The sequence below is a fragment of the Neomonachus schauinslandi genome, chromosome 15 (assembly GCF_002201575.2).
Source record: "Neomonachus schauinslandi chromosome 15, ASM220157v2, whole genome shotgun sequence".
NCBI lineage: Eukaryota > Metazoa > Chordata > Mammalia > Carnivora > Phocidae > Neomonachus > Neomonachus schauinslandi.
This window is the reverse complement of record NC_058417.1, coordinates 26,840,057-26,865,825: the sequence shown is the minus strand read 5'-3', so window position 1 is coordinate 26,865,825 and position 25,769 is coordinate 26,840,057. Positions and strand designations below refer to the sequence as shown.

The 25,769-nt window shown below is 38.8% G+C and overlaps 1 protein-coding gene across 1 annotated transcript in view; it reads right to left on the bottom strand.

Moving 5' to 3' along the window:
• SKA2 (spindle and kinetochore associated complex subunit 2) overlaps nucleotides 1–25,371 on the bottom strand; it is a 37,365-nt gene extending 11,994 nt beyond the window's left edge. Inside the window, exons 1-2 of the mRNA XM_044921656.1 lie at nucleotides 25,294–25,371; nucleotides 4,731–4,817 (exon numbers count right to left, since the gene is read on the bottom strand). Of these exons, the coding sequence (XP_044777591.1) occupies nucleotides 4,731–4,817; nucleotides 25,294–25,326 (120 nt within the window). The 5' untranslated portion in view covers nucleotides 25,327–25,371. The remainder of the gene's footprint in view (nucleotides 1–4,730; nucleotides 4,818–25,293) is intronic.
• Nucleotides 25,372–25,769: the final 398 nt, after the last annotated feature.

Here is a 25,769-nt window from a genome sequence, read left to right as displayed (position 1 = left end):
TCTTATCAATCCCTTTTTTAAAAATCTTTTTTATTTTCATTTTTAGAGTCATATTCTATCCCTTCATAGTAGTTACCCTTATTTTTGGTATATATATATAAGTGGTTCTCTCTTTAAAATTTTGGGATACAATTTCTTCTAACAGATCAAAATATACCCTAAATCTCTAGTGTATGGCTTTGTTCTAGTCTCCTGCCTGATCACATTCTCTCCCTTTTTTTTTTAAATCCTCTTCTTTCTTTTTTCAACCAACTTCTTATCAATTCCTTTTATAAAATCTTTTATAATTTTCATCTTTACAGTCATATTCTGTCCCTTCATCATATTAACCCTTATTTTTGTACATATATAAGTTTTTCTTTCTTTAAAATTTTGGGAGGCACTTTCTTCTAACAGACCAAATACACCCAAAATCTAGTGTGTGGCACTGATCTATGCACCAGCCTGATCATATTTGATCATATTCTGTTTTCTTTTGTTTTTGTTTGTTTTTATCTTTTTCTTTTTTTTCTTTCTTTCCCTTTCTTTTCCCCCAGTTTCAGGTCTTTTCTGATTTGTTTAGTGTATATTTTCTGGGGACGTTGTTACCCTGTTAGCATTTTGTTCTCTCATTCATCTATTCTCCTCTGGACAAAATGACAAGACGGAAAAAATCACCTCAACAAAAAGAACAAGAGGCCGTACCGACTGCCAGGTTCCTAATCAATACGGACATTAGTAAGATGTCGGAACTAGAGTTCAGAATGATGAATTTAAAGATACTAGCTGGGCCTGAAAAAACCCTGGAAGTTATTAGAGAAACCCTTTCTGAAGAAATAAAAGAACTAAAATCTAACCAAGTCGAAATCAAAGAGGCTATTAACGAGGTGCAATCAAAAATGGAGGCTCCGGGGCACCTGGGTGGCTCAGTTGCTAAGCGTCTGCCTTCAGCTCAGGTCATGATCTCAGGTTCCTAGGATCGAGCCCCACATCGGGCTCCCTGCTCCGCGGGAAGCCTGCTTCTCCCTCTACCACTCCCCCTACTTGTGTTCCCTCTCTCACTGTGTCTCTCTCTGTCAAATAAATAAATAAAATATTTTTTAAAAAATGGAGGCTCTAACTACTAGGATAAATGAGGCAGAAGAGAGAATCAGTGATATAGAAGACCAAATGATGGAAAATAAAGAAGCTGAGACAAAGAGAGATAAACAACTACTGGATCATGAGGGCAGAATTCGAGAGATAAGTGATACCATAAGACGAAACAACATTAGAATACTTGGGATCCCAGAAGAAGAAGAAAGAGGGATGCCTGGGTGGCTCAGTTGGTTAAGCGACTGCCTTCGGCTCAGGTCATGATCCTGGAGTCCCAGGATCGAGTCCCACATCGGGCTCCCTGCTTGGCAGGGAGTCTGCTTCTCCCTCTGACCCTCCTCCCTCTCATGCTCTCTGTCTCTCATTCTCTCTCTCGCAAATAAATAAATAAAATCTTAAAAAAAAAAAAAAGAAGAAGAAAGAGAGAGAGAGGCAGAAGGTATATTGGAGCAAATTATAGCAGAGAACTTCCCTAATTTGGGGAAGGAAACAGACATCAAAATCCAGGAGGCACAGAGAACCCCTCTCAAAATCAATAAAAAATAGGTCAACACCCCAACATCTAATAGTAAAACTTACGAGTCTCAGAGATAAAGAGAAAATCCTGAAAGGAGCTTGGGAGAAGAGATCTGTAACCTACAATGGTAGAAACATTAGATTGGCAACAGACCTATCCACAGAGACCTGGCAGGCCAGAAAGGACTGGCATGATATATTTAGAGCACTAAATGAGAAAAACATGCAGCCAAGAATACTATATCCAGCTAGGCTGTCATTGAAAATAGAAGGAGAGGGCGCCTGGGTGGCTCAGTCGTTAAGCGTCTGCCTTCGGCTCAGGTCATGATCCCAGAATCCTGGGATCGAGCCCCACATCGGGTTCCCTGCTCAGCGGGAAGCCTGCTTCTCCCTCTCCCACTCCCCCTGTTTGTGTTCCTTCTCTCGCCATCTCTCTCTGTCAAATAAATAAATCTTTAAAAAAAAAAAAAAAGAAAATAGAAGGAGAGATAAAAAGCTTCCAGGACAAACAAAAACTAAAGGAATTTGCAAACACGAAACCAGCCCTACAAGAAATCTTGAAAGGGGTCCTCTAAGCTAAGAGAGAGCCTAAAAGTAACATAGACCAGAAAGGAACACAGACAATATACAGTAACAGTCACTTTACAGGAATACAATGGCACTAAATTTGTATCTTTCAATAGTTACCCTGAATGTAAGTGGGCTAAATGCCCCAATCAAAAGACACAGGCTGGGCGCCTGGGTGGCTCAGTTGGTTAAGCGACTGCCTTCGGCTCAGGTCATGATCCTGGAGTCCCGGGATCGAGTCCCACATCAGGCTCCCTGCTCAGCGGGGCGTCTGCTTCCCCCTCTGCCCTCTTCCCTCTAGTGCTCTCTGTCTCTCATTCTCTCTCTCTCTCAAATAAATAAATAAAATCTTTTACAAAAACAAAAACAAAACAAAACAAAACAAAAGACACAGGCTATCAGATTGGATTAAAAAACAAGACCCATCGATATGCTGTCTGCAAGACTCATTTTAGACCCAAAGACACCCTCAGACTGAAAGTGAGGGGGTCAAAAACCATTTACCATGCTAATGGACACCAAAAGAAAGCTGGGGTGGCAATCCTTACATCAGACAAATTAGATACAGTTCAAACTGACTGCTGAATCTCAAAATGGAAGTTAATGGGGATTTATCTTTCAAAAAGACACTCAGAATTGGGGTGCCTGGGTGGCTCAGTCAGTTGGGTGTCTGCCTTCGGCTGGGGTCATCATCCCAGGGTCCTGGGATGAGCCTTGCATCAGGTTCCCTGCTCAGTAGGGAGCCTACTTCCCCTTCTCCCTCTGCCATTCCCCACTGCTTGTGCTCTCTGGCTCTCTCTCTCTGTCAAATAAATAAATAAAATCTTAAAAAAAACCAAAAAAGTCCTGGGATCAAGCCTCTGGCCAGGCTCTCTGCTCAGCAGAAGATTCTGCTTCTCCCTCTCCCTTTGCCCCTATCCCCACTTGTGCTCACTCTCTCTCAAATAAATAAAATCTTAACAAAAAAAAAAGGAGACAAGAAATAACAAGTGTTGGTGTGGAAGTAGAGAAAAAGGATCTTCATGCACTGCTGGTGGAAATGCAAATTGGTGCAACCACTATGGAAAACAGTATGGAGGTACCTCAAAAAATTGAAAATAGAAATACCATATGACCCAGTAATTCCACTACTACTGGGTATTTACCCAAAGAAAATATAACATACACACACACAAAAGAAAACAAAAACACTCTTTGAAAAGATGTATGCACACCTATGTTTATTATAACGTTACTTACAATAGCCAAGATATAGAAGCAACCTAAGTTTCCACTGATAGATAAATGGATAAAGAAAATGTGATATATATGTACAATGGAATATTACCCAACAATAAAAAAGAATGAGATCTTGTCATTTGGAACAACATGGCTGGACCTGGATTCATGGCTAAATGAAATAAGTCCGACATAGAAAGATAAATACTGTATGATTTTGCTTATATGTAGAATCTAAAAAGCAAAACAAATGAACAAAGCAGAAACAAAATGAGAACAAACTGGTAGTTGCCCAGGGGAAGGGTTTAGGGGATGAGCAAAATGGATGAGGGGAGTACATGGTACAGGCTTCTAGTTATGGAATGAAAAAATCATGGGATGAAATGTACAGCATAGGGAATACAGTCAAAAGTATTGTTATGGTATTGTTACAGTGTCTGTATGGTGAGAGGTGGTAGTAGCTACAGTTGTGGTTAGCATAGCATAATGTACACCTGAAACTAATGTAACATTATGTATCAACTATACTTCAATTAAAAGATGTTCAATTAAAGACCCCTGTCGTTACAGGGGTGTGAGGGGGAAAAAACACATTATTTTAATTTGTACTTCCACCAAACCCAAAATAATTCTTAAGTACATACAAATTTTCTCAAAACTATATGATATTTCTTAGATGCTGTCAAAGATAAACATTAATGATATAAGTAGTCAATTAATGTTAACAGACAATGCTTAAAAGTTGCTTTAAAAAAATTGTTGGGGTGCCTGGGTGGCTCAGTCAGTCAAACGTCCAACTCTTGATTTCGGCGCAAGTCATGATCTTGGGGTCCTGTGATCAAGCCCCATGTGTGATATAGATATCTACAGATATCTATATTCTCTCTCAGAATTTCAGAGGCTCCCACAGTGGTTTGTACCTTTGGATTCAATAATTCTTCATTAAGCATTAAAAAAAAAAAAGTAGCCAGAAATTTCCTGGACTATGGGTATAATCTCTCTAGTATGACCAAGCTTCCAAACACAAAATATTTTAAGATTCTATAAATTTAATACTTAATAATTTAACTTATACTACTATCAGAAATACTATCAGAAAAATCTTTTAATAAAATAATCCCTTAAAAATAGATTTCTTGGGGTGCCTGGGTGGCTCAGTCATTAAGCAGCTGCCTTCGGCTCAGGTCATGGTCCCAGGGTCCTGGGATCGAGCCCCACCTCGGGTTCCCTGCTCCGCAGGAAGCCTGCTTCTCCCTCTCCCACTCCCCCTGCATGTGTTCCCTCTCTCGCTGTGTCGCTCTCTGTCAAATAAATAAAATCTTAAAAAAAAAAAAAAAATTTCTTTTGCAGATTACCTTGCCTGCTGTATCAGGATGATTAGTCTTGATTTCATATTCCAGCCTGTATTGAATGTAATCCAGATCAGAGTCAGCTTTCTGGAACTAAAGATCAGCACAAATAATTTTTTTGTGAACCAAAAGACATATTAATAAACATGATACTGTTAACTATTCTTTCTTTTTTCCTCTTATTTTTTTAGTATTTCAATTACGTGAAATACACTAATTTTGGAAATATAGAAATAAAAAAAATAAATAAAACTTCCATCATCTATAATACCCATGCTCTATAAAAATTTAAAAACTAGTTAACATTTTGAAAGTTGTTTCTCTATGCATCTCTCTTAGATTTAGAGCCAAAATTAAGACACCAGCACCACTGTCACATATTAATACAAGAACTAACAATGGTTTCCAAAATTCGCAGGGTTGAAACTCTCATCAGTGAGGCAGCGTTTTTCTACCTTTGGTAGGAAATGTTCAAGCTAAACCACAGAACAAATTTGTTTTCAGGGATACCTGCAATTTTACCATTATCTGCAACCCCATTAAACAATGAACTACTAGTATTTGCCACAAAGACCAAAATTAGAGACCTTAAAGTGATATAAATTATACAAAGAAAGCTACATACAGTACAGGAGTAGTAGTCTAAATTACCTCAGTTTACTGAACCTGGGTCCCAGCATGGGACCTTGATCTGCAGTAAACCCCAAAGGGAGAAAAAAAGGGAAAAACTGCCACAGGCTGTAAAATACGTGTGTGCATACATACAGAAAAGTAGGGAAGGATATAGATCAGAGTGTTGAAAGTGGTGTATCTCTAAAAGTGGTATATAGTATTCCTGACTTTTGGAAATTCTGCATCTTTTACATAATCTTAAACGTGCTGCCTTGAATTTATCAGGGAAACCACCATGGTCCTTTGAGTTTACTATGGAAAGCAAAACAGGGTTTCCTCAGGGATGGTCTCCCATTCCTAGCCCACAACCAAGAAGACTGCTTTGGAGAGAGGGTTCAGACCTTACCATGGGCTTAGGCTCTGGACTAAATATTGGTTCTTGAAATTTTGAAACCTTAGTGGAAAGAACAAAAGCCAGCAAAAACTGTTAAAAGTAGTTACCAGGTCTAATGAGAAATGACATACAGATACTTTTGTTATACAAAAGGTAAACCAAGAGTTCTACTTTGGAGGGTAGATTTTTTAAAAAATGACTCTCAGAAGTTAAAATGCTTTTAGGGTCAGAAGCTGTCAAATTGAACATAATATTAGAGATACACTAAAGCTTCTATCTCCAATAATTTCTCTCATTACTGGCCTAAATTAGAATGGATACTTTGTGATTACCAAAAGTCCATCTTTATAACCAAAAACTTTTGGAATAGAAATAGAAAGAAAAAAAGAAAGTCAGTTTTGTTTTGTTTTTTAAAGATTTTATTTATTTGACAGATAGAGAGCACAAGTAGGCAGAGCAGCAGACAGAGGGAGAGGGAGAAGCAGGCTCTCCGATGAGCAGGGAGCCCAACGAGGGGCTCCATCCCAGGACCCTGGGATCATGCCCTGAGCTGAAGGAAGCTGCTTAACCAACTGAGCCACCCAGGCACCCCGAGAGTTTTTATTTTTAAATTTTTTCTAAGAATCTGTATCTGATTTGCATCTCTAACAGCAGAGAGTTGCTGTGAACCAGAAAAACAAATATAGAGGTTCTGAATTAAAAACAGTACTTACAAACAAAACAAAACAAAACAAAAAAATGGTACTTAAAATGTTTTTCAGAAAAGGGCACCTGGGAGGCTGAGTCGGTTGAGTGTTCAACTCTTGGTTTTGGCTCAGGTCATGATCTCAGGGTCATGGAATCCAGCCCTGAGTGGGGCTCCGAACTCGGCATGGATTCTCTCCCTCTACACCCCCCTCTAAAACTAAAATAAATAAATAAAATAATTTTTTAAAAATGTTTCTCAAAAATGAAGGCTTTTCATTTGCTTATAGAATTGTTAGAGTAGATGCTATGATTAAATCATCCAATAATTAGACTTCATTAAGCAGACTAATAATTACTGCATATGGGGATGCCTGAGTGGCTCAGTCAGTTTAAGTGTCTGACTTCCACTCAGGTCATGATCCAGGGTCTTGGGATCAAGCCCCACGGCGGGCTCCCTGCTCGGCAGGGGAGTCTGATTCTCCCTCTCCCCTAGCTCGTGTGATCTCTCTCTCACTCACTTACTCTCTCTCTCCAATAAATAAATAAAATCTTTAAAAAAAAATTAAGGGGTGCCTGGGTGGCTCAGCCGGTTAAGCATCTGCCTTCTGCTCAGGTCATGATCCCAGGATCCTGGGATGGAGTCCCACATTGGCCTCCCTACTCAGTGGGGAGTCTGCTTCTCCCTCTATCCTTCCCCCCTGCTCGTGATCTCTCTCTCACACTCTCTCTCAAATAAATAAAATCTTTTTAAAAAGTTAAAAATTAAAAAAAAATTACTACATATGTTTGTGTATGTATATAAAGAAAATTCCTGGGGCACCTGGCAAGCTCAGTCAGTAGAGCATGAGACTCTTGATCTCAAGGGTCCTGAGTTCAAGTCCCACATTGGGCGTGGAGCTTACTTTAAAAAAAATTTTTTAATTAAAATATTAAAAGAAAGAAAATTCCTGTTGGCATAATTTCCCATATTGGAATACGCTCAGGGATTAACATTTTCTTTACATAAAAAAGGCATACAAACCTATATTAACATTTGGATGGAGTATGGGGAAAGGGACAAGGAAAAGGGCAAATCAAATTATTAAACAAAGACTATGCATTCAAGACCTGATTTGTTTGTTTTAATTATTGAAAAAAACTGCAATTCCATAGCTTTATATATAATTTAAAACGTTATTTAACAGTCTAAAGCATAATTTTTTTTTAAAGATTTTATTTATTTATTTGATAAAGCAAGAGAGCACAAGCAGGGGGAATAGTAGAGGGAAAGGGAGAAGCAGGTTCCCCGCTGAGCAGGGAGCCCGATGTGGGACTTGATCCCAGGATCCTGGGATCATGACCTGAGCCGAAGGCAGATGCTTAACCATCTGAGCCACCCAGGCGCCCTAAAGCATAATTTTTTTATTTTTTTTTTATTTTTTTTATTTTTTTATTTTTTTTAAGATTTTTATTTATTTATTTGACAGAGAGAGAGCAAGAGCAGGAACACAAGCAGGGGGAGTGGGAGAGGGAGAAGCAGGCTTCCTGCCGAGCAGGGAGCCCGATGTGGGACTCGGTCCCAGGACCCTGGGATCATGACCTGAGCCGAAGGCAGACGCTTAACGACTGAGCCACCCAGGCGCCCAAGCATAATTTTTTTAAAAAGATATTATTTTTAAGTAATCTCTGCAGCCTATGTGGGGCTCAAACTCAACACTGAGATCAAGACTCGTGTGTTCGGGGCACCTGGGTGGCTCAGTCGGTTGAGCATCTGACTCTTGATTTCAGCTCAGGTCATGATCTCCGGGTCATGGGGTCCCCCTCCCCCCTACCTTGGGCTCCACACTCAGGAGAGAGTCTGCTGAGATTCTCTCTCCCTCTCACTCTGCCCCTCCCACCCTAAAATAAATAAATCTTTAAAAAAAAAATTACAAAAACGGGCAGAAGAGGGGTGTCTGGGTGACTCAGTCAGTTAAGGGTCTGCCTTTGGCTCACGTCATGATCCCAGGGTCCTGGGATCAAGCCCCATGTGAGGTTCCCTGCTCAGCAAGGAGTCTGCTTCTCCTTCCCCCTCCGCTCCCCCCACAACTCCCATTCATTCTCTCATAAATAAATAAAATCTTAAAAAAAAAATGGGCAGAAGACATGAACAGACATTTCTCCAAGGAAGACATATAGATGGCAAATTTAGACACATGAAAAGATGCTCAACATCACTCATCATCAGGAAAATGCGAATTAAAACAACAATGAGACATCACTCCATACCTGTCAGAATGGCTAAAATAAAAAATTCAAGAAACAGTAAGTGTTGGTGAAGATATAGAGAAAAAGGAACCCTCGTGCACTGTTGGTGGGAATGCAAACTGGTACAGCCACTGTAAGACGGTATGGAGGTTCTTCAAAAAGTTAAAAATAGAACTACCTTACGATCCAGTAATTGCACCACTGAGTATTTATCCAAAGAATACAAAAACACTAATTCAAGGGGACAGATTCATCCCTATGTTTATTGCAGCATTATTTACAATAGTCAAACTATGAAAGCAGCCCAAGTGTCCCTGGATAAATGAATTGATAAAGACTATGTGATAGGGCGCCTGGGTGGCTCAGTTGGTTAAGCGACTGCCTTCGGCTCAGGTCATGATCCTGGAGTCCCGGGATCGAGTCCCGCATCGGGCTCCCTGCTCAGCAGGGAGTCTGCTTCTCCCTCTCCCGCTCCCCCCTCTTGTGCACTTTCTCTCTCTCACCCTCTCTCTCAAATAAATAAATAAAATCTTAAAAAAAAAAAAAAAGACTATGTGATACATGGGGCGCCTGGGTGGCTCAGTCAGTTAAGCATCTGCATTCAGCTCAGGTCATGATCTCAGGGTCCTGGGATCAAGCCCCGCATCAGGCTCCCTGCTCAGCGGGGAGTCTGCTTCTCTCTCTCTCCCTCTGCCCCTCCCCCCTGATTGTGCTTTCTCTCTCTTTCAAATAAATAAATAAAATCTTAAAAGAAAGAATATGTGATTTACATATATATGTGATTTATATATACATATACATATATATAATGGAATATTATTTGGCCATAAAAAAAGAATGAAAATTTGCCATTTCCAACAACATGGACAGAGCTAAAGAGTATAATGCTAAGTGAAATAAGCCAGTCAAAGACAAATGCCATATGATTTCACTCATATGTGAAATTTAAGAAACAAATGAACAAATGGAAAAAAGAGAGAGAGAAACCAAAAAACATAATCACAGAGAGCAAATAAATGGTTACAAGAAGGGAGATGGGGGGAATGGGTGAAAATAAGTGAAATAGATGAAGGGTATTAAGAGTACACTTTTATCCTGATGAACACTGAGTAATACACAGAACTGCTGAATCACTATATTTTACACCTCGAAGTATTTAGCCTATATTTATTTATTTATTTATTTATTTGACAGAGAGAGACAGCGAGAGAGGGAACACAAGCAAGGGGAGTGTGAGAGGGAGAAGCAGGCTTCCTGCGGAGCAGGGAGCCCATTGCGGGGCTCGATCCCAGGACCCCGGGATCATGACCTGAGCCAAAGGCAGATGCCTAACAACTGAGCCACCCAGGCGTCCCTCGCCTGTATTTAAACAAACAAGTATTTAGCCTGAATTAAAGCAAACAAACAAAGAGAATCTGTATTCTAGGAGCCCTTAACTTGTTTATAAAACAGAAATTCTTAAACCTGTGTGTGTGTGTTTTTAAAGACTTTATGTATTTATTTGAGAGAGAGAGAGAAAGAGCAATCACAAGTGGTGGGGGGTGGACAAAGCGGGAGAAGCAGATTCCCCGCTGAGCAGGGAGCCAGAGGAGGGGCTCAATCCCAGGACCTGAACAGAAGGCAGACACCCAACCCACTGAGCCACCCAGGTACCCCCTATGTGTGTTTTTTAACTTGATATTTTAGTTCTGATTAAAGTTTATCTACCATAATCCCAAAGACCATTTAACAATGTCTTCTTTTCAAGAGAGCTGTTTTAGCTATGGCTTCCTGTAATACCTGGAGGTCCACAATGTATTAAAATCATCAAACAGTATCAATAATAAGTGGTTCCTGCTTTTAAGTAAATTATATTTTAATAAGATACCAAAGAGTGTGCTTCCAATCAATGATATGATGGAGTCAGCTAAATTTTCAAGTATGTTTGTAAACCCATTGTTAAACACAGGCATAACTAAAAATTAAATTACATAAGTTTACCAGTAAATAAATTATTAAAAACAAATATATACTCAAAAATTATAACTTCCTAGTGATTTTACTATATTTTACTATTATATACGCTCTTGAGATCTATGTATATAGTGAAAATACTATATCATGTGCTACTGTGCATGTCTTCCCAACTCCACTTTCAATGACATCATGCTGGTAGCTTGAAATTGGCCAGGGTAGGACTATTTACAACGGGGAAATTGGCAAATGCTCAAATTCAGGATTTCCTACCTCCTCCTCCCCCTAGCTGCATTTATATGTATACTCACTTCTGCTTTCAAAAGATTTTTTAAAATTCCCAACCCCCTTAAATAATGTGCCCATATTTCTATTGGAAAAATATTTCAGAAGATAAATTGAATTTTAAACAGACCTTCAAAAACAGGGGGAGGACAGAATGGGGAGTTATCATTTAATGGGTCCAGAGTTTGAGTTTGGAAAGATGAAGAAGTTCTGGAAATGGGTGGTGGTTGTGGTTGTACAAGAATGTGAATGTACTTAATACCACTAAACTGTAAACTTAAAATGGCAAATTTTGTTATATATATTTTATCACAATTAAAAATTTTTAAAAAAGACGGGAAAAACAGCTTGAGAGAAGAATGTAATCCTCTGTGAAGAACTAAACAGAGTATTTCATGATAATACATAGGGGAAGTATTTACTTATTAGCGAAGTCAGTGGGCTTGGGAATAAGCAGGGAACAAATAAGATAAAAGGATACCAATGCAATGTTGAAAAATAGAAAAACAATCAAGATTTTCTGATTTGAACCCTTCATTTTATAAATGACGAAATAGTCTAAATGATTTGCCTCTACTTCTATTTTCATTACTATGTTTCTTATGCAGTTAGATGAAAGTCTATACATGATATACAGGACATTAAAATCAATAAAAGTCACATAGATGGAGGCAGGGAATGTAAAGACTTTAGCTAAAGTTAAATTTAAAGCTTTTTTTGTTTTTATGTTTCAAATCTAATATCACTGGTTAGGTTACTAAAAAATTCCCTCTGAACACAACCTGGTATTATGGTCCAGAAAAAAGAAAATAAAAGGATTGGGCTACATGGTAGAAGTTCTAGCCCTGGTATCACTAACAAGCTATGTGGCCTTAGGTAAGTCTTCCATCTCTCTGGGTCTCTTCTATTAAATGAGAGAGTCGGAAATCTAAGGTCCCTTTTAACACTAATATTCTATTATTTCATAAAACTATAAATAAACCCAAGTTTAATTTATCAAAATGTAAAAATTTAGAAAAGATTAATTTCCTTCTTCTAAGATATTAAAACTTGACATTTGAGTTTCAGATTTTAATGTTTATATTAAGAATTAGCTTCTACTATTTGTTTTCTTCCTAAACAAAGATGACTGTTGCTTCGGTTTCAGCTATATAGTTTCTGCAACCTGCCCATTGTTCTTCCCAAACACCAAAACCCTATAAGCAATATTGCACTACTCAGAGCTATTTACACAGCAGAGACAATATCGATAGGGTTCTAGGATCTGGTCATAAACAGAAAATTTTTTAGTCACATGGTAGGAAATTTGCTGACCAATTACTATAGTGTCAAAAATTCATTAGCGTCTGATTAAGGGAGCAAACTGATGCTAAAAAATTTCATTCACAGCCCTCCTCAGTTATAAATTTGCCTCTTAAAGCCTAGTTAACAGTGAGGTTGCTCTTTAACTTAGGCTACCTATCTTATTTTTAGGAGCATTAGAATATTTAAAATAAAACTAGTGAATTTTTTAGAGTGGGGAGGGAAAGAGGGAGACAGAGAGAGAGAATCTTAAGCAGGCTCCATGCTCAGTGCTGAGCCCAACATGGCATTTGATCTCATGACCCTGTCATGACCTGAGCCATCAAGAGTCAGAAGCTTAACCAACTGAGCTACCCAGGTGCCCCAAAACTAGTGAATTTTTTAAAACCCAAGACATTCATATTTCAGAAGCCAGTTTTCTTCTAAATCAGTAATAAAAATAAATGGAAACTTTTATGCCCATCTTACGAATGATAAATAAAATATGCAATTTAGCTGGGAAAAGTCCATTGAAATCAACATTAAAGCCTCCCAGACAGCCAAATTACATTCTGCCAATTGGACATCCTTGGAAACAGACTGGGACTGTAAGGAAGATACTATATAAACAGAAAAAGGAATAGTTTAGGGAATAATTTTGAGTTTTAGAGTATGCTACATATTGCATAAACATATAATATTCTGTCTGTTATACTAGTTTTCATTATAATCATCAGCTTAACGCTTTATACCACTCAACTATTTGGCAGCAAGGAGAAAAGAACTACAGCCTAACTTAAAAATACTTCCTTTTTTTTTTTTTAAAGATTTTATTTATTTATTTGACAGAGACACGGCGAGAGAGGGAACACAAGCAGGGGGAGTGGGAGAGGGAGAAGCACGCTTCCCGCTGAGCAGGGAGCCCGATGCGGGGCTCGATCCCAGGACCCTGGGATCATGACCTGAGCCAAAGGCAGATGCCTAACAACTGAGCCACCCAGGCGCCCCCAAAATACTTCTTTTTTACAAACCTATAGATTCTTACTGGCACAATAATGCTCCCTTTCAAAAGAACCAGTGCTCTAAAAAAGCAAACACATCCTCATGTGAGCGAGTTTGCCTCAACAGCATCAAACCACAGAAAATGAAGAAATATGGCAGTCTTGTCTATGATGAGAGAAGTTGGTAGAGGTACATTCTAGACTCAGTAGCTAGGCTTAGAAACACATTTTCCATAGAAACATTGTTTTAAGAGAGAACTGGGCATATTAATACTTCCAGATCTAGGTTAGCAATATTATCAACCAAAGAAACTAATACTTAATGAACACACCCCTTTCTTTACATTCCCCTCTCTCTAATGCAGATTTAGAAACACCTTTATCTACTCTCATTTTATTTTGTTCATGGCTCTAGCTTACCATTTCATTTATTATATTATAATCATCTGTCTGCTTGATAGTGTCACCACTTGATTTCAAATGTTTTGCTGGCAAGAGCCCTGTCTTCCTTTTTATTTATTTATTTACTTACTTGAGAGCTAACGAGAGAGATTGAGAGAACAAAATGGGGGCAGAGGCAGAGGGAGAAGCAGACTCCCTGTGGAGCAGGGAGACTGACATGGGACTCGATCCCAGGACCCTGGGACCATGACCTGAGCTGAAGGCAGTCACTTAACCGACTGAGCCACCCAGACGCCCTATCACCCTAGTTTTTAATATACAGCCTAATGCTCAATGACAAAAAGGAACAGATGAAAGAACATTCATTCCTTTGAAGAACAATCTGGGAACCCAACCACCCTCTAAAGCCTGTCTTAAGAAATATTAAAAAAAAAAAAAAGAAAGTTCCTAACAAGTTGAGGACCACCCCAAATGTATACACAATCACAACTGTTTTTTTTGTATTTCTACTGGAGGGCTGAACTATCATCTAGCCTCTTCCAGATAGAACACATGTCAATGCATGTCTGGAACAGATAGGCAATAATATGCACAAGCACCAGGTTGCACATGTTATTGCCAGCAAATAGCAACACCAAAGCAGAAGAAAGTAAGAAGCTTCAAGTTCATCAGTTCCTAATCTGCAAGCATTTATGAAACAATTATTAGAGTAGTACACATAAGAAAGCTCCTGCCTGGGGCACCTGGGTGGCTCAGTCGTTGAGCGTCTGCCTTCGGCTCAGGTCATGATCCCAGGGTCCTGGGATCGAGCCCCGCATCGGGCTCCCTGCTCCGCGGGAAGCCTGCTTCTCCCTCTCCTACTCCCCCTACTTGTGTTCCCTCTCTCGCTGTGTCTCTCTCTGTCAAATAAATAAATAAAATCTTTAAAAAAAAAGAAAGCTCCTGCCTGTAAAAGATTGGTTTTATCAGTTGACCATAGTCTAACTTTTTAAAGCTTTCAGGATCCTAGATTATTTATGTTAATTGTGCTATGGACACATAATGGACTACAGGGAGAGATTTTCATATTACACTGAACAAACTTGGTTTAGAAAAATAGGGGCACCTGGGTGGTCCAGTCAGTTAAGCATCCCACTCTTGGTTTTGGCTCCAGTCATGATCTCAGCGCCTTGGGATGGAGCTCCACGTCAGGCTCTGTGCGCAGCAGAGTCTACTTGAGACTCTCTCTCCCTCTCCCTCTGCCCCTTCCCACCGTGCTCTCTCTCTCTAAAATAAATAAATAAATCTTAAAAAAAAAAGGAAAAATAGTTAAAGATACACCTGCAAAAAAATCTAAAATATACAACAGAGACATAATACTCATAGAATTGTAGGGATCTTTTTTATCTGTCTTCTAATTAAATTACATGTATAATTAAAGCAAAATTTTTAAGAGTAAGTGCATTCTGTACTAAGTCACTCTTCACTTAAAGATCATTGGGTTTGGGGCACCTGGCTGGCTCAGTCAGTGGGGCATGTGATTTTTTATCTCAGGGCTGTAGGTTCAAGCCCCACATTGGGTACAGAGATCACTTAAAAATAAAATCTAGGGTGCCTGGGTGGCTCAGTTGGTTAAGCGACTGCCTTCAGCTCAGGTCATGATCCTGGAGTCCCGGGATCGAGTCCTGCATCGGGCTCCCTGCTCGGCAGGGAGTCTGCTTCTCCCTCTGACCCTCCTCCCTCTCATGCTCTCTGTCTCAAATAAATAAATAAAATCTTTAAAAAAATAAATAAATAAAATAAAATCTATATTAAAAAAGTTTTTAAGGGGCGCCTGGGTGGCTCAGTCGTTAAGCGTCTGCCTTTGGCTCAGGTCATGATCCCAGCATCCTGGGATTGAGCCCCGCATCGAGCTCCCTGCTCAGCAGGAAGCCTGATTCTCCCTCTCCCACTCCCCTTGCTTGTGTTCCTCTCTCTCTGTCAAATAAATAAATTTAAAAAAAAAAAATCTTGAAAAAAAATGTTTTTTAAAAAGATCATTGGGGTTTCCCAATGCCTGTAGCATTAACTCCAACTCTTAGTATAATCCTTATGACATTAATATGCTCCCCACAGATGCTTCATATTTTACACCTCAGCCACACTGAATTTCATTGTCCCAAATATGCCAGGCTATTTTTTAAAAATCACTGATCTCTAATACTGCCTGGCAAATAGCACAGTTCAAATATTATATTGTATAATATAGAGAGAATATTGTATAATAGATTATAATATTGTATGATATGTGTATATAAAATACTCATGATAAATCATCTAAAAATTACAAAATTAGAAAATGTCATCAATATGACAAAACAGCTACATTCCCAAATTACAGAACACAAAATAATGGACATACGTGAAACAAAAACTTAGTATAATCTTCAGTGAGTACATGTTTGGCAGCAATTCTTACTTACATATATATACTGAAAAGGATAGAAGATTAATGATGTGTAGTCACTCAATTTCAAATACTTTCAACCTCTGAATAGCAGATATTCTTTTCTTCTTTTTAAGATTTATTTATTTATTTTAGAGAGAGAAAGAGAGAGAGCATGAGTGGGAGGGGCAGAGGGAGAGAGAGAGAGAAACCCAAGCCGACTCGAGGCTGAGTACAGAGCCCAATGCAGGGCTCAATCTCATGACCCTAAGATCATGACCTGATAGGAAACCAAGAGTTGGACACTTAACCGACTGTGCTACCCAGGTGCCCCTGAATAGCAGATATTCTTAATACTGGGCCCAGGAAACCATGGCGGCAAAGGTGTACAAATCCCTACTTACTAGTTAGCAAGTTAATGTATCTGTATACATTTTTCTGGTGAGGTGGAGCTCCTCTAAAGATCCATGGCATAAAGGGGAAAAAAAAAAGATTAAAAACCATCACCTCAAGAGAAATGTACATTCTGTCTTAGTGTCAATGACAAGGTAACAAAGATTACCAAATAAACTTAACATCTGTACTCCTAGATGGAGCAGGGGGAAAAATGGAAAGTACAGTAAGTACCAAGAGATAGTCTGCTTTTTTGTCATTCAAAAAAAGTGTGATTGCTTTTGAAACCCAAATGCTAAGCATATTGCTGGGTACAAAAAAGGCAGATACTGTCCTCTCCTTATTTATTTATTTATTTATTTATTTAATTTTTTAATTTTTTTATTCCTCTAGTACTAGCCCACCCTAGTAACATTTACTGAAAGAAAGTATGAAGTACTGTCATTTACAATTAGGCAGATTGAGTGGGGAAAGGAGGCATTTAATAAAAGTTACACAACTCATATTTCCTAACAAAAATAAATTGTTCTAAAAAGTTAAATGTATTTTACAATCACTGTCACTACATGAAAATCTTAGCAAAAACTGAGATTATTTCCTCATTTATAAAATGAGAAAAACACTGAATCAAAGAATCAAGGATTGACTTATTCAAACTTTTAAAATGTTATGTACTGAGGGCGCCTGGGTGGCTCAGTTGGTTAAGCGACTGCCTTCAGCTCAGGTCATGATCCTGGAGTCCCTGGATCGAGTCCCGCATCAGGCTCCCTGCTCGGCAGGGAGCCTGCTTCTCCCTCGGACCGTCCCCCCTCTCATGTGCTCTCTGTCTCTCTCATTCTCTCTGTCTCAAATAAATAAATAAAATCTTTAAAAAAAAAAAATTTTTTAAATAAAATGTTATGTACTGAGACAAGTCAGAAGTATAACCTTTTAAAGTCTAATTGAGAATAAATTTTATTTATCAGAGATATTCCAATATTGAAACTTAGTATTATATTTGGGTAACAAAGGTAAGATATTTTTTATTTGTTTCAAAACTTTTACTTTGCTCCAAGGAAGAAGAAAATTTCCCTCTTGGTTTTAAATGAATTCATATATATGGTCTTTCATACCCTACTACTGAAATTGAAGATGTGTTCACATCAAAATATAATTCAAGGCAGAAGAAACCTTCCTTCTCCTCACCATCTGGTACATTTTTTAATTCTTATTTTCTTGTATATAATCTTTTACCCAGAAAACTTAATGGTTCTACAAGCTCTGGGATATAAAGAAAATTCAATGATGTATCTAAAAGGAAATGTATTATACTGTTATCAATTCACATTTTTTTTAAAGTAGGCTCCATGCCCAATGTGGGCCTTGAACTCAAGACCCTGGGATCAATAGTCACATGTATACTGACTGAGCCAGGCAGGTACCCCTCAATTCACTTCTTTAGAGAAAACAAATGAGGTCCTCAAATTAAGCAGTTTTCTTCCCTCAGTCCCTCGCCATGGAATGTCTTACCTGATTAAAAAACACAAAATCCTACCCAGTGCTTGAAATGCCCACTAGAGAATGGTAGGAAATTAAAAGCCAAAGAAGAGGAAAACAGCTACACTTTAGGCCAAGAGAGGTAACTCAGATTTTATAAATAAAATTTGGGAATAAAATGGTTTTCTCATAAGCAGTCATGTTCTTCATTCCCTACCAAATGATGTCCTTGAGTCCATGCCTAATATCTCACATATCTTTCTTCCCTCCGGTATCCATTCTCCTGGCTTTTAAGGACATTTGTTTAACAAATAGCTTACTTTTTTCCTAAAATCTCTGAAATTTATTTAGAATACATGTTATGGGGTGCCTGCGTGGCTCAGGTCATGATCCCAGGGTCCTGGGATCAAGCCCTGCATCGGGCTCCCTGCTCAGCAAGAAGCCTGCTTGTCCCTCTCCCACTCCCCCTGCTTGTGTTCCCTCTTTCACTGTGTCTCTCCCTGTCAAATAAATAAATAAAATCTTAAAAAAAAAAAAAAAGAATACATCTTGTAACAGTTCTTGCTCTAATTTTAAGATATAGAGCCATAGTAGAAATCACACTAAGCTGGTTACGAAAAATTTATAAACAAGACCTATACACTGAAAACTACAAAACACTGTTGAAAGAAATTTTAAAGACCTAATAAGTAGAGAGATAACATTCAAGCATCAGAAAACTCATTATTGTTAAACCATCAATTCTCCCTAAATTGTTCTCTAGATTCAACACGATCCCAACCAAAATCCCAGAAAGCTTTTTTTTTGTAGAAATTGACCAAAAAAAAAGAAAAAAAAGCTTATTTGGAAATGCAAAATAATTTAAAAGTTTTAGAAAACAAGAGCAAAGTTTGAGGCCTTACACTTGATGATTTCAAGACTTACTATATACAGAGACAAACCATTAGAGACTTAACTATAGGAAACAAACTGAGGGTTGCTGGAGGGGCCGTGGGTGGGGGGATGGGGTAACTGGGTGATGGGCATTAAGGAGGGCACTTCATATAATGGACACTGGGTGTTATATGCAACTGATGAATCACTAAAATCTACCTCTGAAACAAAAAACAACAAAGGACTTATTATAAGGCTACAACAACCATGACAGTATGATACGACATAATTGAACAAAACAGAGTTCAAAAATAAATAGACTGGGGTGCCTGGGTGACTCAGTCAGTTCAGTGACCAACTCTTGATTTCGGCTCAGGTCATGATCTCAGGGTTGTCAGCGCAGAGTGTGCTTGAGATTCTCTCTCTCCCTCTCCCTCTGCCCCTCACCACGTTCACGCGCATGCTCTCTCTCAAATAAATAAATAAAATCTTTAAATAAATAAATAAACCAGCCCATACATACATGTTCAACTGATTTGTTACAAAGGAGCTAAGGGTAATTCAACAGGGATATGATAGTCTTTTCAACAAATGGTACCAGAACAGAGGAATATCCATATGCTAAACAAATAAATAAATGAAAAGACCTTCTACTCTCACTTTATACCACATACAAAAATTAACTCTAAATGGACAGAGATCTAAACACAAAATCTGGGGCGCCTGGGTAGCTCAGTCAGTTAGGGGCCCAACTCTTGGTTTCAGCTCAGGTCAGGATCTAGGGGTCCTGGGATCAATATCCATGTCAGGCTCCACACTCAGCAAGGTGTCGCTTCCCCTCTCCCTTTGCCCCTCCCCCTACTCATGCACACTCTCCCTCTCTAAAACAAATAAATAAATCTTTAAAAATAAAATAAATGTAAAAACTAAAACTATAAATCTTCTAGAAGAAAACATTTGTGACCTTGAGTTAGGCAAAGATTTCTGAAATAGAAGAAAAAAGCATAATCCATAGCACAATAGATGTATAAATTGAACTTCATCAAAATTTTTTATGTGAAAGGGCAAATAACAGAAAAAATTAAAGGACTCTTGTAATAGTTAAAAAGACAAACATCTTGGAGGTGCCTGGGTGGCTCTGTCAGTTAAGGGGCTGCCTTTGGCTCAGGTCCTGATCCCAGGGTCCTGGGATGGAGCCCCACCTCGGGCTCCCTGCTCATTGCGGAGGTTGCTTCTGCCCCTCCCCCCTGCTCATGTGCGGACACGCTCTCTCTTTCTCTCTTAATTAAATAAATAAAATATTTTAAAAAAGAAGACAAATATCTCAATTTGAAAATAGGCAAAAGATTTCAACAGATATTCACTAAAGATATTCCAACTGCAAATAAGGACATGAAAAGATATTCAATATCATTAGCCATTAAAGAAATGCAAATTCAAACTATAAGCAGATACCACTATACAATTATTAGAATAGCTAAAATGAAGAAGACTGACATGGTTGACTCAGTTTTGGCTCAGGTCATGATCTCATGGGTCATGGGATTGAGCCCCACATCGGGCTCTGTGCTCGTGTGGAGTCTGCTTGGGATTCTCTCTCTCCCTCTCCCTCTGCCCCTCCCACTGGTGCTCACTCTCTAAAATAAGTAAGTAAATCTTAAAAAAAAAAAAAAAGAAGACTGACAATACCAAAATACCAAATGTTGGTTAAGGATGTGGAGAAACTGGAACCCTAATTCATAGCTTTGGTAAATATTTCAGTGTTTTTATGAGATGAAGCATACATTTTTATCATGCTACTCAAGAGAAACAAAAACATTATGTCCAAAGACTTACACTACAATGTTTATAACATCTTTATTCATAATAAGCAAAACCTGGAAACAACCCAAAGTTCACAATCTGGTAAATGGATAAATAGTTTGTGATAGTCTATACCAATGAAATACTACTCAGCAATAAAAATGGTCCAACTACTAATATGTACAACAACGCAGATGACTCTCAAAAGCATTGTGCTAAGTGCAAGAAGTCAGGCACAAAAAAAACTGCAAGCTATAAATGATTCCATTTATGTGAACTTCTAGAAATGGCAAAACTAGAGACCAATGATTGTCAGGGAGCTTGGTAGGAGGAGGCTGACTGCAAAGGGGCATAAGGGAACATTAGGTGATGGAAATGTTCTAAACCATGTCTGTGGTAGTGGTTACATGACTGTCCATATTTGTCAAAACTCTTCAAATTGTACAACTAAAATTGGTAAGTTTTACTGTATGCAAATTATATCTCAAAACTGATTACAAAAAAAGTAATGGATTCATACTTTATTCTATTTCATTATTACAAAAAAGAACTTTAAAACAAGTACTCTTAAGTTTGAAATTCAAGCATAAACTACATAGCACACAAAATTAACACCAATTAAGATTTGGGGCAAGTTATCATATGAAATATACAGCAGAGATTGTTTTCATCACTTACTAATTCACCTTAAAACTCAGTTAAAGAAAACGCAAGAGATGCCAGAACCTATCCAAATCTGTTACAGAAAGAAGAAAAATACAACTACTCATTTAAACAAGTCATAACAACTTCAGCTATTAAAAATGTTATCTCAATGTGTTTCATAGTGCATTAATTACGATAGTGAGGTTTTTTTTCAAATTATGACTTCCTAAAACATATACCTAGGGTAATAAAATTATACACTTTTCAGCAACAAAGATTGTGGTAAATTACAGATACTGAAGAAAGATGTAAGGCAAGAATCAAAGTTCTGGTGTGCATTCTGCTTTCAGATGCTTTGACAATACTATTGCACTGCTAGCTGTAAAGTACAGTAGTGCAATAAAGTCAGAGCATTCGTTAGCAGAAATTGGTAGGAAAGGAACACAAAAGCATCTTGCATCAGTTGAAGCTTCAGTGTGAAAAGAATTTAAAGAAGGGTTGCCATTTTGGACAGAAGACATCCAAAACCTAAGAACATGTATATCAATGTTAAAAAGAACTGAACTTAAATGTCCAAATAACAGTTTTCTGATGACTAACCTACGATTAATATTTAACAGAAACATATAGAAAGGAATTTTGTAAATACGTCCTAAGCTTCAGAGACTAGAGACTAGTATTAACAAAATGGGTTATAATTACTACTAAGGCAAAAGTGAAAAATATTTGTTTTGCTGAGATGTGTTGGTTAGCTCCCTCGTTGCAACTGATTAAGTAAGAATATTGGAATAAACAAACGAAAAGGTAAAGTAAAGAAAGTAAAATAAGTTTCCCAATCTCTAAATACCCAATCTATCTTTCTGGAATCTAAACTACACTAAACTTGATCCCAGAGTCCTGGGATTGAGCCCCACATCCCACATCCCACATCCGGCTCCCTGCTCAGCAGGGAGCATGCTTCTCCCTCTCCCTCTGCCTGCTGCTCCCCCTGCTTGTGCTCTCTCTGTCAAATAAATAAATAACATCTTTTAAAAAATAAAATAAAATAAACTACACTAAACTCTAAAAAGCTCTTAACAGTCTTATGGCTTGTTATCACAAAAGCTTACAGATTCCCAGGGAATTAATGTGTCCTCAACAAGACCCTACCTAAGGGAATACTATGGAAAGGGATTTTAAAATTTAAGTTAACCCCTAAAGATCTTGAACATAGGAGGAAATCATCTCCATTTCCTTCAAATGTACAAGCATCAAGGAGGAAATAATAATGGTACAGGAGGAGGTTCTGCGATTTAGTAATCAGGTTTTCTTGGATTCAAGCCAATTATCATTATCTTACTCTTTGAACTGGTAAGAACCCATTTAAAAGTCAGATGTAAACCCAGAAATAGAAATAGTATCATAGTATCACAGTGTACTTCTGTGCACAATCACTAGTGGTATCACAAAAGAACACCAGACAAATACCACTCAACCAGTAAGTGAAAGGAAAAAGGTTAGAGAACAAAGATTACCCTACAATGAGCTTATTCCCCCATTAATAATGTTGATTGATGCAAAAATACTTTCCATTATTTTCACAAAACTTTCTTTAAATAGTCTAGTTCAGCTATTTAGATTCAACCCCCTAAAAAATAAACTCAAATTCAGGACAGAGGAACATGAGTGACCTGACCTAATCCTAAGGCCACATAACTCAGGTATTAGAATACTTCAACTCTGCTAGCCAAGGATCAGGTTTTAAAGACAGGTACTTCAGAGACAGATGTTTAATTTTCTGAATTTGAAGTTAATTCAAACAAGAAAAATATGGAATATTTTTTGAACAAGAGGACCAGTCTGTCTGCAAAGTGAGAATAAGTACTTTCTTTACAAAGTTAAATAGTATGCATTCTCTTTCACTTATTAAATTTTCAACATTAGTTCCTCAACAAATCCTTTATTCAAGTAATGTAGAACCAAAACTCAGAGGATTGTATAGGAAATAATTTCTTTCCAATCTTAGAAATTAAACCAGTTCATAGACAAAACATTTTAAAGCACATGGCAAATCTGAAGATGAGATACACCATCCTTCACTATCCAATCAATAGAAAGCGGTAATAACAAAACTATAATAGTTCAAATACAGTTTTTAAACCCTGATGATTGTGGAAACAAACTAATAACTTGAAGGGGAGGGAGGAGGCTGCAAGTAATTACCTGCAGGTAATTTAAGAAGACCTGCTTTCTTCTCTTCATCTCTTACAAAGAATTTTTTAAAACTACCCCATCATTCAAACACCTAAAAGTTTAAGAGTCTGGCTACCTCACAATCTTCTAAAACCTTTTTTCAAGATGTATACTTAATCATTTTCTTCTTAAATTAAAATGTGTTCAATCTTTAAAAAAAAAAAATCCTGTGCGAATAGTGACTCTCATGCAAAGTCCAAAAAAAGGCTTAATTGGTACCTCAAAAGTAAACAGCCAACTTGAGCGGGGAGAAAAACTGTTAAAAGCAGTTTAGCATCTTAAAATTAGGCAGAAATATCCATCCAGAGGGAGGAATTCAGAATGGGGAAGAGGGGAAGACAGTGTTAAACATTCATGCCTGCTAACGGAATCAAACTAGGATACTTGACATGTTTTGGGTTCTTCTGTTTGTTTAAGACCATTAATGATAAAAATAACAAAACTCTGATCTAAAAGTTCATTATTACAGGTTTGGGAAGCAACAAAAAATTCTTCCTTCTTCACTACCATCCCACCCCCACCCCACGCCATTCCCCCACACACTCCCACAAAGAAAATTAAAACTCAAAATGGTTAGAATCAACTGAAAGCCTTCAAGTCAAATGTGTATATGAGAGGCACTATAATTCATTAATACATCAGAAGAAAATAATAAGATATATCAAGCTCTCACATTTTCTAGAGGTGGGAATGAGGATGAGTGTGGTACTCAGTTTCTTCCAGGATCACTACCAGTGCTGATGTTGAAGTGACCCAAGGTTCAGCTTGGATAGAGCAGCACTGGCACAAATGATACCCAAGTTGTAAAGCCAGAGTATGGTAGGGGAAGGACGGCAGACTGCGATAGAAAAGAAAGATTTGGGCTTTTTTACTTAATTTTGTTATTTTTCTTTAACAAAAAACCGACAGGAGTTCAATGATGGGCGCGTCCTCCAAATTCCACATTTTAAAGAAAGCCAGCTCAATTCACACAAGGTAATGCAGGGGGCAAAGGACTGAAGATAGAACAAGGAGAACTAAGAAGAAAAAAGCGCGGGCGATCAAGCTGGTAGTCTAAGAATGGGAGGAAGGGAATAAAGAGGACAAGTGAGGGAACGATCCATATTAGAAAATTAGGACAGCACTTCAGCTTGGCGCCCCCGAGCAGGCCAAGCAGCAGCGGGAGTCCTTTCCAATTATTCGCCCCCGCCCCCTACTTTCATAAATGAATGAAATTCGGCAACTCAAGAGCAGGGTGGCTTCCATGTCCCAATTCCTCCCGTGCGTCAAGAAAGGAACTCGAGGTTCAGGTCCCCATCGCTCACACCTCTCCCCCACCCAAGGACTGCCACCTTCGAGCCAAACAGAAATTGGTCTTGGGGCTTCCTTGGCCGCTAGGAAGTTCTGCACGCAAGTCAAAACCTTTCTCAGACTTTCTCAGCCCGCCTTGAATAACGTGAACCGCTCTGCCGTAATGGGAGTTCTCTCCGCCCCCCTCGGTTTATTCCCCACCCCACCCTCCGTCCCCCTTTTTGGAGTGTGAACGACCTCTCCCCTTCTAGGGGCGTTTAGGGATCATTCCAGTCACGTCTTTTGGGGGGAAATACATAGAACGCTGTCTTCAGGAGCCACAGCTCCCTGAGGGGCGGAAAGGTCAGGGCAAGGAACAAGGAATTCCAAAGGCCCGGCTACCTCAGCATCTCCCGCCATTTCCTTCCCGAGTTTCCCGGATGTAACCCCTTCCCCCGCGGCGGTTAAAAGAGACCAGGCGGCGGCGACTCCCTTTGATAAAAGAGGAGGGAACTCCCAATATGGTCCAGCTTCTGCCGCCCAGGGTTTCCGGCGACTCAAAATTTTATCCCTCCTGGGAGGCCATCCGAGAGAAAGAATCTACCCAGTAGATCTCCTTCACTTTACACTCACCATCAGTTCCAGCTTATCGACCTCCGCCTCCATGTTGAATAGTTGACATTCCTCAGACCGCGGCGGTGCTTAAGCCGCAAACCGTACTAGCACTGAGGGTCCCTATTGGACAGCTGTCACTCAACGTCTCACACTCATTGGTTCCTCCGCTTCACTGGCGCCCGCCCATTGGCGACTGGGTAACGCCCCTCCACATGAAACACTTTCTCTAGTTGGGCAAAGACACAAAACGCTGCAGGAGGATTGGCTGCTGTGCACTTTTTTTTTCCATTGGCTGCACCCTCATCTCCACTTTCAATTTCATAGTTAGGGCTCCGCAGAGAAGAGCTTGCGATTGGTACAATCGGAAGAAGAGCCAACCAATGACACAAAAGCTTCCACAAACAGCATAGGGACGTGACACACCTTCTTAGGTCTCCTGCTTCCCCTTCCCTTCGCTCCCGCCTTCCACTTATTCATACAAGTAGCGCCTCAGC